This window comes from Zosterops lateralis (assembly GCF_965231275.1).
Source record: "Zosterops lateralis genome assembly, chromosome: 1".
NCBI classification, from domain to species: domain Eukaryota; kingdom Metazoa; phylum Chordata; class Aves; order Passeriformes; family Zosteropidae; genus Zosterops; species Zosterops lateralis.
Genome location: NC_139762.1, coordinates 74,515,116 through 74,528,854, shown reverse-complemented (window position 1 = coordinate 74,528,854; position 13,739 = coordinate 74,515,116). Strand labels below are relative to the sequence as shown.

At 34.4% G+C, this 13,739-nt stretch overlaps 1 protein-coding gene across 1 annotated transcript in view; it reads right to left on the bottom strand.

The window, feature by feature from the left end:
• The window catches only part of CDH10 (cadherin 10), a gene marked incomplete at both ends in the record, with an annotated part of 57,994 nt that extends 51,573 nt beyond the window's left edge, over nt 1-6,421 (bottom strand). Inside the window, one exon of the mRNA XM_083880645.1 lies at nt 6,191-6,421. Coding sequence (XP_083736771.1) covers nt 6,191-6,421 — 231 coding nt within the window. The remainder of the gene's footprint in view (nt 1-6,190) is intronic.
• Between the last annotated feature and the right edge of the window lie 7,318 nt (nt 6,422-13,739).

Below are 13,739 nucleotides of genomic sequence, written 5' to 3'. Positions count from 1 at the left end.
CATTCTGTGTCATCCAGCAAAACCCACTGTCTTGTAAAGGTACATCCAGAACAGTAGTAGTAAAAATTCATTATTTATGAGAATAAAACCTTAGTATTCAGCCTGGTTAGCTCTTTGTCACCAGTACCTTCTGCTGTTTCATGAAGCAAGAAATCAGGGCCTCCAGCATACACTGAGGTTTCCAAAGGAACAGTCTTTTTGCAAACAGAAAATATCAACCCTCTTCACACTTAACAATTTAGAGTAAGTGATGAATCTAAGTAGTCATAAACTTCCTACTAAGCTAAGTCCCAATTGACTTTGAGAATGAATCTTTCTCAGCACTCACTGAAAATCGATCAGCCTTCAGGACAATCCTACAGGAAACTCTGGATGCCTCTGATGTTATGGGAAAACATTATTTTACTCTGACACCTTTGACCTGTTCTTAAATATCTAGGAGGTGACACATGTACCCCCAAAAGCAATCTTTCATGTGCTTGAAATGAATTGGTGCCTTAAATAACCCTCTTCTCAGTCTATGTTTTAAGTCTTGCTGAGAAAGAAATAAATTTCTAAATGTTGTTGTGTCTCAAATGTCAATTTCACCACACAGCAGTATCTTCAGTAAGATAAGGTTTTTGAAGATACAAAACTGTGAATAACTTGGACTTTGCTTCCAGTAGAGTTACACCAAAAGCACCTCATGTGGAAATTGTTAAAGGACTAGCTGCCCTCTTTCACCTTGATGGATCACTATTCATTTATTCAGTTTGCAGAATATCTTCCATCCCTTTCCATTCTATTTCATTGATCTCTGTCACGAGAATCTGCTCTAGCTGAAAATTCAACCTCTACTGAACTTCAGTGCCACAGAGCTGATTACCTCACCTGAAAGGAAAGGCATTTTATATCTCTCAGTCAGATCTTCACACCAAATATTAAGCCTGCACATTAGCACTTGCAATTCAAAACCCTACTCTTTAGTCTCTCATAGCAGCAAAGGTCTTTACAAAAGAAAGAACTACAGTAGAAACCCCCTTCAGAAATCAAAATGCAGAAATTTTTTAAAGGGTTTGGTAAGTTTTCACCTTACCACTACAATAGCATCACTTCATTGGGACCTTTTATTGTATGTGTCACACCTGATGATGAATCTTTTGAAATCAAAACATGATCTTTTGTACTACCCTCTTCAAAACCAGTGCTTTTGATAGTTTTTTCATCAGAAAGAAAAATACAAGCAACATCTGAGGCTTCACTGCCTTACATCTTTATAACTGTTACATGGTACATCATCCACAGTGTCAATAGATAGTTACTAAAACTGTGACTGCTGTTCTTGAAAATGTGTCATGCACACACAGCTTGCTAAGTCTTTTCCTCAGAATCATGTCTGTGTTGGGATTCTCGAAGCTAAGGGAACTAAGTGAGGTTGACATGTTCTGCTCTTTACACCATCAAAGATAATGACTACACTTACAAGCATGTGATAGTGAATACTGCCAGGATAATCCTTTCTGGTAACAGTTCTAATATGACACACACAAATGTTATATAGATTAATGTGCAAATATATGATAAATTATCCCTTGAGATACTAAAAAGCACTGCAGTGTTACTAAGAACTTCAGTCTCTCGAAGCCCTGAAATATTTGTGTCAGTTGATCCTTATTATTTACTAAATTGCTAGAAAAAGTCAATATCTATCTCAGAAAACTAAGTTGGGAAAATATCTGCAAAAGTGAAAAATTGGCAAGATCTGTTGAGATAATAAGAGGGGAAATTAATGTGAACTAAATGTCTCAGTGCATTGCCCACAGTGCAACTAGTCTGAGGCCCCCCAAACTCAATAAGCCTAGAAATAGAAAAAGTCCCTGGGTGAGCAATGATAGGAGGGATTTGAACTCAAACAGAGACCTCAACCAATCCCTTCCAACTCCAAATGCAAATATATCATTGTTTGAAGAGCTGGGCAGTGTTCAGACCCTGAACAATCAGCTGTCTAAGCCCAGGAAATTCAAACTCCCTATTAAAAAAGCTGTCATAATAAACTCTTGGCTGTTTGTTGAGGATGCTTGGTGAGTTTGTGTCATTTCTGTCTCCAACCAATGACCCTTAACGTGATAGATAAAGAATCCATTTGTAAATTTATTTTTGAATGACTCTGTACTAAGATATTGTTGGTAAACAGTAGTGCCTCCTTTAGGTGACACCTAGTAGAAAATAAACTTTAGATTTAAAAGGATTTTTTTTCTGGATATACTCAAAGTAAATTGTCTTTTTCAGAAGAGGTTTGAAAATGCATAATAGTTTGTAATTTCAGCACTTAATTTGAAAAATAATAAATGGACCTTGAAATTGTATACTAAGAAAAAAAAAAAATTATGAGCCAACTTTCCACAATATTAATAAAGTGGGTTTGCTGACATGAGGTTTACACTTCTTTTAGAACATTTCTGCATTTTTTAGCTGAAACTAGGAGGACCACTTTTACTCAGATTTTCTTCCATTATATTTTTGCAAAGATACCTCAAAGACAAATTCTATTTTATACATACATATATATATATATAGAGAGAGAGATTTGGTTTTCCACATGACTCTTCTTTATGACTTCAACATTTAGTAGAAATACAGTTGGACTTATTATTTGAGGGTCTGCATATACAAAAATCACTTAGATAATTTTGATTTCTGTTCTTTTGATTTCTGATGCTGTGTATTACATAAAGGAAAGGATGACCATTCTCTTTCTTGTGACAATAATAAATACTGATCTAAAGAAACCTGGGAATGTTCATAACTCTGCCACCATTTCACACAGATAGTTGACTTAAAGAAGGAATGATTTGGTTGTTACGAGATTATGTATCTCGTAACATTAACTCTTGAACCCAATTTAAATCATATTATTCTAGTTGAACATTCTCAACATGGCCTAAACAGTGAATGAGTGCAAAAATTGCATTGTGAATTGTAGACACTTGTTTCAAGAGTACTTTGATATTCACCAGTTATTAAGTTTCCCTGACAGATATTGAGATGCAGGTTAAGAAACAAGAAAAATTGTATCAGTCATGAGATCAGAAAGCAAAAGATATAAACCATAAACCCAGATGAATCAGCTTTGGAAGTTCTGCTGATTCTTTCACTGGAATTGCACAAGAAAAAAAAAACAAAAAACAAAAAACACCAAAAAAAAACCAACAAAAAAAAACAAAAACAAAAACAAAAAACAAAAAAAAAAAAAAAAAAAAAAAAAAAAAAAAAAAAAAAAAAAAAAAGAAAAAAAAAAAACTCTCTTAGTCTTTGGCCATGAATCATTGAGTTCGAACTTCTGCTCTTACTATCTCCCAAAATTTCCAAACACTATCTCCAAACATGTTGCAGAGAAATTAACAGGAAAGTGGCATGTTATGTCATCCACCTGTCAAAAAAATTCTGTCTCTGGATAAAATGAAGTTAAAGGAAACATCCAGAAATATTTGAGTATAGAACTGAGATGGCCTTTGGAAAGGTAAGTGCAAAAACAAGGGAAAGGAGACAGATACTATAAAATTTATACAGAAAAGTTTCATTCAGTAATTATTTATTTGCCTATAATTATAGATTTTGGACTATTAGAATAAAGATTTAATTAATTAATGCAACAACCCTTTTTCTTTTTTTTTTAAATTCTACATATAATTATATCTCTTTCCATTAGCTTGCTTTGTGTAAAACTCTCCCTGAACAACTACCATGCTATGCTACTCTTAATTTCATGTGTGTTTTCTACCTTTTTCCCAAACTTGTCAGAAAATTACTACTGGGAAATTTTATACACTGTTTAATTTTAAATTTGCTTTCTCAGATTAACAACTATTTTATTCTGAGCAGAGCAAACTAGATGAAAGGGCTGTCTTAACTGCTCATCAAGTTTCTTCTCAGTGTTGTACTCTTAATCCATCATCTTACTTATCTTTACTTATCACTTCACATTTGCAAACACTTATTTTCTTCCAGCCAAAGTTGTTCAATGTTTATCAACAGCTCTCTTTTTCTAATGCGAGTTAGTCTAAAAAATGTTACCCTTTTGACTCTCTAAACAGTCTTCCTTCACTTATTTATGATTGGAAAAAAATTTTAAGCAACACCACTCCCACTTCATGATTTGAAATCATAAATATTCCAAAATAATACAATAGGAAGAAAGTAATCAGCATGCCTCTGAAGGTCCTTAAGTTCTGGGTGCTCTGGAAAGGTATTTATTCCTAGGACTGTTGTAAGCAATATAGTTTCAATAAAATAATATACTGTTTTGATTTTGTTGGCAAGGTCGGTTTTCAAAAGCTATCAACCTGACCCAAACTGGGGAACTGGCCTACTTGCTTCAGAACACCGGGGAGTCATGACTTTACACTTGTGAATTGTATGAAATAAACATAGGGTCCATTTACAAGACTGTCAACATGCTTTGGAAATGGTTGCATTTTTTAGATGCTAGTGCTAATATTACAGACTCAAAGCAAAAAATAAAAAATGGTTTACTCATTCATAAGCCCGCATTCTTAAATTTTTACTTAGTGTTTAAATTTCATAAGTATTAATGAGCATTTCCTTCCACAGATCCTCCAGTGTCCTTAGTTCTTCCAATAAATGTTTTGTAATATAATATTCCCATACACCAGTACATGCTGGGGCTCTACTGGCTGGCTGGAAGTTTTGCAGAGTGACCTTGAAGTCCTTTTGAGCAGCAAGCTGACCAGGAGCCAGAAATGTGCCCTTGCAGCAAAGGCCATCAGCACCCTCGCCTCCATTTGGAAGACCATCACCTGGAAGAGATATGATCCTTCCTCTCTCCTCTGCCTCCTTGAGATATATCTGTACTTGCGTGTCAAGGTCTGTGCTCCCCACATGAAGAGAGCAGAACTACTGGAGGGAATCCAGGAAAAAGCCAGAAAGTTGAGTAGGGAATTAGGGCATTTCTTATATGAGGAGATGCTGAGAGAGCTGAGATTGTTCAGCCTGGAGAAGGCTCAGCACAAACAATACTAATGTATATAAATACTTGTTGGGAAGAAGTGAGGGAGACAGGCCCAGTTTCTTTTCAGTGGTGCTCAGTGACATGACAAGAGACAATAGGCACAATGTCATATACAAGAAATTCCTTTTGAATATAGGAACAAATATTTCAGTGAGTGGGTGGTCAGATATTTGAATAGTTTGTCCAGTGAGATTGTGGAGTCTCTGACTTTGGAGCTATTTAAAATATGTCAGGATATAGTCCTGAGAGACATCAAGGTTATGCTGCTTTGAGCATGGGGTTTGGACTAGATGATTTCCAAACATGCCTTACAATCTTCACTGCTCTGTGATTCTATGATTTTTTGAAAGCCAACATTTCACTGTGGTATTTTTCAAGTTCAAAATCACATAAATACTCAAAATCTGCTTTATAGAAAATTGAATTTCTTTGTTTAGAACCAAACATTGGTGCTATGTTGTACCCATTACTGCTGACAATAAATTTCATTCTCAGCAAAATTACCATTCTGCATTAACATCTTGTACTTGTATGAAAATTATTGTGGCATTATACATTACATATTTTTCAATAAATTACTTGGGAAAACTTAAATATCAAGAGAAAATAATTTTAAGACCACCTCCAGTGTTCTTTATGTAATCCTGTAGTAAGGTACACTGTCATATGTACAAGTCTGCTGTCTCCTAGTGCAGTTCACTTCTTAACCATGTGAATTCTATCACATGGTTTGCAAATGAACTTTATTCCCTGCAGTTAATTGACTTTCAGGGAGAGGTAAAGAGGAAGTATATATTTTTTCAAAATAGGTTGCATTCTTCAAACATAAGCATAGAAAAATAATGCCCTATCTTGCATGAAACATGAAATATTCAGTGACAGAGTTGGAAAATTATTTTATATAATATTGTGCTTTAATAATGAAGACATAGTGAGTGGGCTGCTGGTAGGTATGAGGGACTGAAACAAACAATTTGTCAAAAATATTTTCATTTGTTTCCTTCAAGTACTTGTCAGTAGCTCTTACTAGCAATATTAGGTTAGTGATTCTAGTAGGAGAAACAGTTTATCTGTTTCTTGGAAACCTGCTTCTTACACATTAGCATAAAACATAGAAAGCAAGACTTTGTGGAAAGATAAGAACACTTTAAAATTATACAGAAAAACTTATGAGGAACCTACCTTGCCTACATACTGATAATCAGATCCTGTGTATTCCTCTAAAAGAAAAAACTGATTCCACATCCAGCCTCTCTTCTGGCGGTGAATTGCTTTCCCATCATTCCCTAAAGCACGTCCTCCAAAGCTTTTGGGTCTGAGATCAGGAGTCCTTCTGAAGAGCATTTCTGTGTGGCAGGGATGTGGCAGCCACATCCAGAGCAGCAGAAGTAATAAGACTTGCTGTACTGTCATAGTTCTCCACTGCCGATGCTCTTCAAGCCGGCCGGCAGTGGAGCGTAAAGTTTTGTTTTCCTTGGCTTGTTTTAATTTACGTATCTAGTTTCTGATGCAGCCAAGTGGTTTCCAGGAGCTCATCTCTGAAGTGTATACAGTAACCAAATCCTGAAAGCAAACAGAGAAGAGGCAATGTAAGTTGAAATGCATTCACTCCTTACTGTCCATCATCGCTGCTACTGTACCCTTCATATACAAAGCATAATGACATAGAAAGCAACTTGGTCAGAAATATAAAGGTTATCCATATAGAGGGAGCACTGAATATACTCAATATATCAGGTAGCTGCTGTAAGAGTATTTCCTAAAAAAAAAAAAAAAAAAAAGTAAGAGAGCCATTAAAAAATTCAATTCAGAAACTTCTAAAAGTGTTCTTTATTTAGAATGGGGGATAAATATTGCGGAAACTTACACATTAAACACTGCTGCCTTTGCTTCAAATGTTTTCCACTCAATTTCATTTACAAAAATTCCAGTGTTTTATTAATCTTAGTATCAAGAGACACGAAACTCTAACACAAAGTAGTTTTAGAAATTACAAATGGTAGAACACCAGTTCTCCAGGGTATTTTAAATGGTAAAAGGGAATATCGTATGCATCAGAAGAACTACAACATGACAAGAAGCAAACTTTTAAACAGAAAAAGTTCTTGAGATGGTCTTGAAATATGGAGTGAGATGAGTTTAGCTTTAAACTGTAGGAAACATCTTTAAAAATATGAGGGACTGTTTTCCAAGTATCTTGAAATACTAAATTTAATCTCGTTGTGGGAAATAATATTGCAGGGAGAAGGCAAGCCTCTCCCAACTCACCTTGTTTTGGTCTCCACTTTTGTTTTTTGCTTTGCTTTATTTTATTTCTTCCTTCATCTAATGAAACCGTGAAATGCTATTTCAGCAAGAGAAATTTAGTCAAGTTCTCTCCACTTTATTTCTATACCAGCATTTCAAGAATAGCAGATTTTGTTAGTGAGACCATCTGGTAATTGTTTCCTCCAGTATATCATAAAACCTTTGGTTTGTCATCTTGACAGGGTGTAGTTTCTGCAAACTTTCATCAGGGTAGTTTCACTATTCTTCTCTGCATATCCATAAAAAACATGTATGATGGTTGCATTTCCTTGAAATTTCTTCCACATGTGGGAAAAAAATCTCAAGTAGTAATAAGCTTGGGTTGTTTTTTCTCCTCTTTGCTGATTTTTATGGGTAAGTAGCACACGTTTGTGCTCTTCTTTCAATAACTTTATGCTATATTTCATTATCATTTTAAATAATTTTATTTTTCAAAGAAGTGCTATGTAAAAATTTCAGAAATTCTTTCTGTACTTCAATTTGATATTGTTGTGTTACTCAAGCTATTTCCAGTAAGCCTGTGTTGATTAAAAGGGCTTATAATAAAATGTCAGGATTTTTAAAGTGGGTACACTATGAAACATAGTGACATAGTTTAAAAATTGTGTGTCTGTGTGCAGGCATGTTTCAGGAACTAGTTATTGTCTTCAGGTTATATTCACTCAGGAGAACATTTTTCCCCTCTCCCCCAGCAGTTGGAAGTCCAAAGAACTTCTCAAAGTCACTGCTACTAAGGATTTTGGCCCCAGCTCTGTTCTCAGTAACCCATCAATACCCATTTCCATTGGTCTAAAGAAGCAAGAAGCTATGTATTATTTCATTTACCCCTTTTCCCTTTCTCCTAAAATTTTAGCATTTACTTCATTGTGAACTTTGATTAATACACAGAACAATCTGTCATATAAGCTACTAATGCTGAATATGCTTTATATACTTAATTACATCTGCATGTACAAGATGGAGATGTGGTCCTCCACCTGAGAAATTATTTATCACAAGTCATACTTGTGTTCTTTCGAGACAAGGGTACATTGAGTGTGTGTACTCACTGAGTGAGGGAGGAGAGCTAAGATTTATTCTAAGATAATTAAAAACGTTTCTTCACAAAGACCCTAAGAAATTCAAAGTTGAAATTCTCTCTCTCAGTTTTCCTAAAATTTGGAAGACTATTGGATTTTGAAAAGGGTATACAGAATTTTCTTTTCTCGCTCTTTTTTTTTTCTTTGTGTGTGTGTGTGTGTGTATGGAGGGGAGTGTTTCCTTTTCTCTTTTTTTTTTTTCCTTTTTTCACTTTCTTGTTGCCCTCAGTATATATTTTCCATTATCTACACATTATTATTTGATGTAGAAGTGTTGTTAAATGTCTCTTGGGAAATAATGCTTCAATATTAGGGGTTGTTATTGAATTTCCTTCTTGTTAAATTAGGTCAGCAGAATGAACGCTCAGATGAAATTTGTTAAACTCACAAAAGTAGCTAATGTACGTGGACTTGGCAAGCACAGCTGCTTAATGGATGTACATACCAGCAAGCCTTTTCCCTCCTTTGAGACTCCTACTGGAGTTCAGTTTCCTGCTTTAAATGTGATGAGTTTGATAGTAGTCTACTCTAAAGCAATAACATTCACCTTTAAAAACGAGCTAGCAAAAAGGAAAGAAAAAGACTAAACTAATAAAAAAGCATTGTATAAAGGAAAAGTTTGAAGATAATTAGATGAAGGAAACCTTTCAATCCATAACAACAGAAAGTAAACAGAAATCTGAATTCTGTACTAGATTGCATATCTGGATTCTGTGCTAGAAGAGTTAATGGAGGAAGAAACATTTTTCAACTGTTTGCTTTTTTGGTGTTTTTGGAGTTTTTGGTGGTTTTGTTTGTTGTTGGTTGCTTGTTTGGTTGGGTTTGTTTCTTTCTGATTCCCTGGAAAACTAGTTGGAAAGCCACTAAACTTCTGGCAAAAAAATTATCTTAGGGGAGGGTTTGAGAACTTGGAAGAGTTTTAATAGCTTTGCTGGCTTCAAGTGGCTTACTTTAAAAATAATTTACAGAGTTTTAAATATCTTTAAATAGAATGAAATGAAACTATTTCACCAATCTTTCTTATCAAATCTCTGTCTACCTCTTCTTCCAGAAGATAATTTCTTAAATTTTTGTCACAATAGAAAACAAACAAGTGAAAAAAAAATTTTTAAAATACATAAGATATGTCCAATTTCTGTGTAATATCCTCCTGTGTAATGCCCATATTTCTGTGTAATATCCTTCTAAATTACATTAAAATTACTACAGAAGAACATTGTACCCAATTGTGCTCTTGTTTATACAGGTTTTTGGTTTTGTATTATTTTTAATGAGTTTTCTTGGAACAATTTCTAGTATGCAAGAGATGGATCAATCTCTTATTAAATCACCATTAGCTTTCAGGTAACAGTTTTAAAACCATTAGGCAGTACTTTCCACAAGCTGATCACTTCTATATCGCTCAGAACTTAGAAGAAAATGTTTTAATGTCACTCAAAATGTATTCATGTGATTTTCAACTTCTAGTAAAATTTGAAAAATACTATACATTGCTTCTCATTCAAGCAGCCCCTCCCTCCAATACTAAAACATGCTTCATGCCATCTGAAACTCATAAGTATTTTAACATCTATGTAAGATGGGCCATGAATGCTTTTAACTGATGCATGTGTCAAAGTTCCACTTACTGGTTCAGGAGACAGAACTTTTAACCAGGGATGTTATTTCTATATTAAATTATGTCCTCTTTTGGTCTGATTTTTGACATTCATATATAGTTGCTTTTAGAATTCAGCAGAACTAAATTTAAAATAGAAATTTTAATACAGATCAAAAGACTGTGTTTGTTTAATTTTTTCTAATAGAGAAATTTTAGTCAATTTCGCTTGTGAGGAGCAAATTTGAACAACTAAAAACTTACTTGGGATAGCTACTATTTAAGAATTTTGTTCTGCATTTGACCTTGGTCAAACTTGAACTGAATTTTAATTGTGTGGCATTTCAAAAAGCTTGTTTAAGGAAAGATATTTATGCAATGCTGGTCCTGTTTTCTCCATTTCTCATTCAGCTGGGAGCCATTCATAGCTCTAATCTTCTCTTTCAATCCTTTTTGCTATGTTTGTACAAAAGAAAGATATTTTTGGAACTGAAGATGCTTTCTGAAAAGTTAGATTAAACTGTGTTGGAATCTCATGAGGAGAATAATATTTAATTTTATTACACTGGAAGTAAGCAGAGCATATTTTGTTCTTGCTTTGCAGAGTTGATGCCAATAGTGCTATTCTTATGTATAGCCACAGTGAGAAAGTCTTCTTACTTTCTGTCTGACTTCTCCAAATTTTTGGACCCTCTCCAGCCCCTGGTACAGAGTTACCACCAAAGTCTGCAGAACTTCTATCATAGTTCTTATAACCTTCAGCCTACAGCCAAATTTCTTACGACCATCAGCCATGAGATATAATTCCTACCATTTTGGTTCTTTCTTGAATTAGGCAACTTCCTAAGATGCCTCTGTTTCATTGAAACATCTGGTTCCTGGCTTAAGATGACAGAAAAGAAATTCAAACCTCTGGGTAGGAATTAATATATAGGGACTATTTAACAAGCTAGTAAAAGTAGAAGTAGCAGGACAGTTAAGTGCAGAAAAAGCTGTATTTTCACTGAGCCTCAAGCTCAGATAATTTAGTTGTGTCAATTTATTTGCCATCTCTATCAAAATCAGAAGTTCTAATGCTTTAGAGCATAGTGTGACGAGGCAAGTACTTTTAAAAGACAGCTTTGCAAGAGTCTGTAACTCAAAACACAGTACATCTTTCTCTCTGTATGCAGTGGTGTAAGATGTCCCTTAAGGGAAAAGATGACTACCTTTTTATGAAGATTTTTAAGAGTATTTGAAACAGACAAGTTAGTCTATCAAATGATCAATTCGTAATGGATTCTAATCTCATCATTCCTTGTATTATAGATCTATGTTCATTACTTTATGTATTATATCCCAAAGAAGCCAACTGAAGTAATTCATAATTTAATTGCTTGATTCTGAACTAAGAAGATAATTGGTAAATTGTCAATAAGCTGCTTATTTCATAGCCTGCAGCAGAACCCTTGCACACCACAGTGACCACACTTCAAGTTATTAAATTATAACAGGAATTTGCAAAGTAGTCAGTTATACCTTTGAACTTTATAATTCAGTCTTCTTTATGAAGTCCTGCAACCATTAATCTGCTTAGAAATTTGAGTTGAATATACATAGTTCTATGCTAAACTAAAAAACCCAACAACTAACATTTCAGGGATTAGGTATTATAATTTGTAATACTAATAATATTTCCTATTCATTGAAATTACTTCATTCAAAATAGTGTTTTCTGTTATTTTCTCAGTTCATGGGGGAAAAGGTACTGAAAAAAAAAAGCACAGAAAACAAAGGAAAAGGAAATACTGAACATTACAACTTTTGCTAGAGAAGCTGCATTTTTGGGCTACAGGAGAATATATATAAGCACACCTCATGCCTTATTTTTAAGTATATTTATGTATTAAAAATTCTAACTGCTATTAAAAAAAGCCCAAAAAACCAAAAAAACAAGAAGACATGCACTATACTGAATTCAAAGTGGAAGGTTAAGGATGCAATCTGTGTTCCACTGGTAGTTCAGTAACTGGATATCCAAAATTGTAGTTAAGCAAACAGAAATCCAGAACATGGAAAATACAACTCCAAGCTGATGTTAAACGGAGGAAAAAGGTATCTAAACTCACTCCTCACAGTCCCCTGTTGTGAAGAATATTGTCCTCCACCCTCTAAAAATCTCTGGATTTCTCACCAAAACTTCTCCCTTGTCTTCTTAAGGAAGAGTGAAACCCACAGCCTTAAGGGACATTCAAAGGGTGACCAGAAGACCAGAGATAAGGCAGAAGATATTAGTTAGTTATCTTGCATAACAATTTTGACTGTTTATTAATGAGGATTTTTTGTGTTAATTAGATTACTTGGATAGCTAACAATAATTCTTAGCTCTCTACATACAGTGACTACACTCTTTGTCACAGTAAGATACTGAGAGTACCATACTATTATAGCATTTTTCTATATAGATAGTTAAATTTACCACTGTCACTAAAATTTTGTGGGAGAAATTACATATGCAGCAGTGACAAAATGGTAGGTGGCTTGTGAACATGCAAAAGTTCTTTGAATCTTTTTTAATTTCTGTAACTTGCAAGGTACCCAGAGCATTTCATTACATGTGGCACCTTGCCCTTCTAGACAACTCTTTCCTACCTGATTATAGATACTAAATTAAAGTTCCGCAGGGTAGATACCCAGTATGTTCCTGCAAGATAAGGATGGAGAAGTATAGATTTCATTTATTAAATTTATAGAATGTATAAGCCCTCCCTGATGAATTAATTTTTTAAAAAATCAAAGTATAAAAACCATCCAAAACCTAAAGATATTATCTGAAATTTGCAGGATGTAGCAAAAAAGTGGAAAGATCATAATAGATTGCACAACATACAATAAACTACTGTGTTGAGTTGACACAGCTGATTTTTTATGACTTATCTTTAAACAGAGGAAGAAGAAGAAGAGGAAGAAGAAAAAGAGAAGGGGAAAGAAGAGAGAAGATACATGGATAGTAATATTATTCTTAAGAAGTATGAAAATGTCCTTCCCCTCTACTCAGCCTCATTGCAAATCCAGTGTTCAGGTTTGAGCTCATATCTAATTATTTATAACATGTAAATTATTAGACATCAGGCTAGCAACAAAACATTTAGGAAAAGAAATATTATTTTTGAGGAAAGAACAACTGCACCTACTTACCCAGTCTACAGAAAGATAACAAGAGGAAGAAAGGGCTACAGTTGTAGGTTTTAAAACCACTTCTTGAAATTAAGAAATTATTTTCAATGCACTCCACAGATAGTCTAAGCAATTTACTTCAGTCACAACCACAGTGATTTAGGTTAAGCGTTAACTAAATCTTCCTATGTATTTGCAGGATAGTTGGTAGATGAAATGACTTGTGACTGAAGGAAGAACAGTCTGAGCAAACTGCTTTCTGAAACGGTCTGCCTGCAGCTGGTATAACCAGAGTATTTCTCAAGATGTTTTCAAGCTCCATCTTACTGAACTCTATCCCTTCCTTTTCCATGTCATTATTTCTTTTCATTATGTTTTTCTATATCTGGTGCCACTACTACCAGTGACCACTGGTAACCCTGTGGTCCTGTATGAGTATGGATTGTTTCAGATCAACCATATCCTTTTTCATTTATTGATTTCATACCAAAAGTGGCTTTAGATTTGCTTTCGTGGATTGAAAGCAACTGAAATTCTCTTGCTTGCAAGCCAAAATAATATGCTTTTCCACATCAAATGACACAGTCTTAGA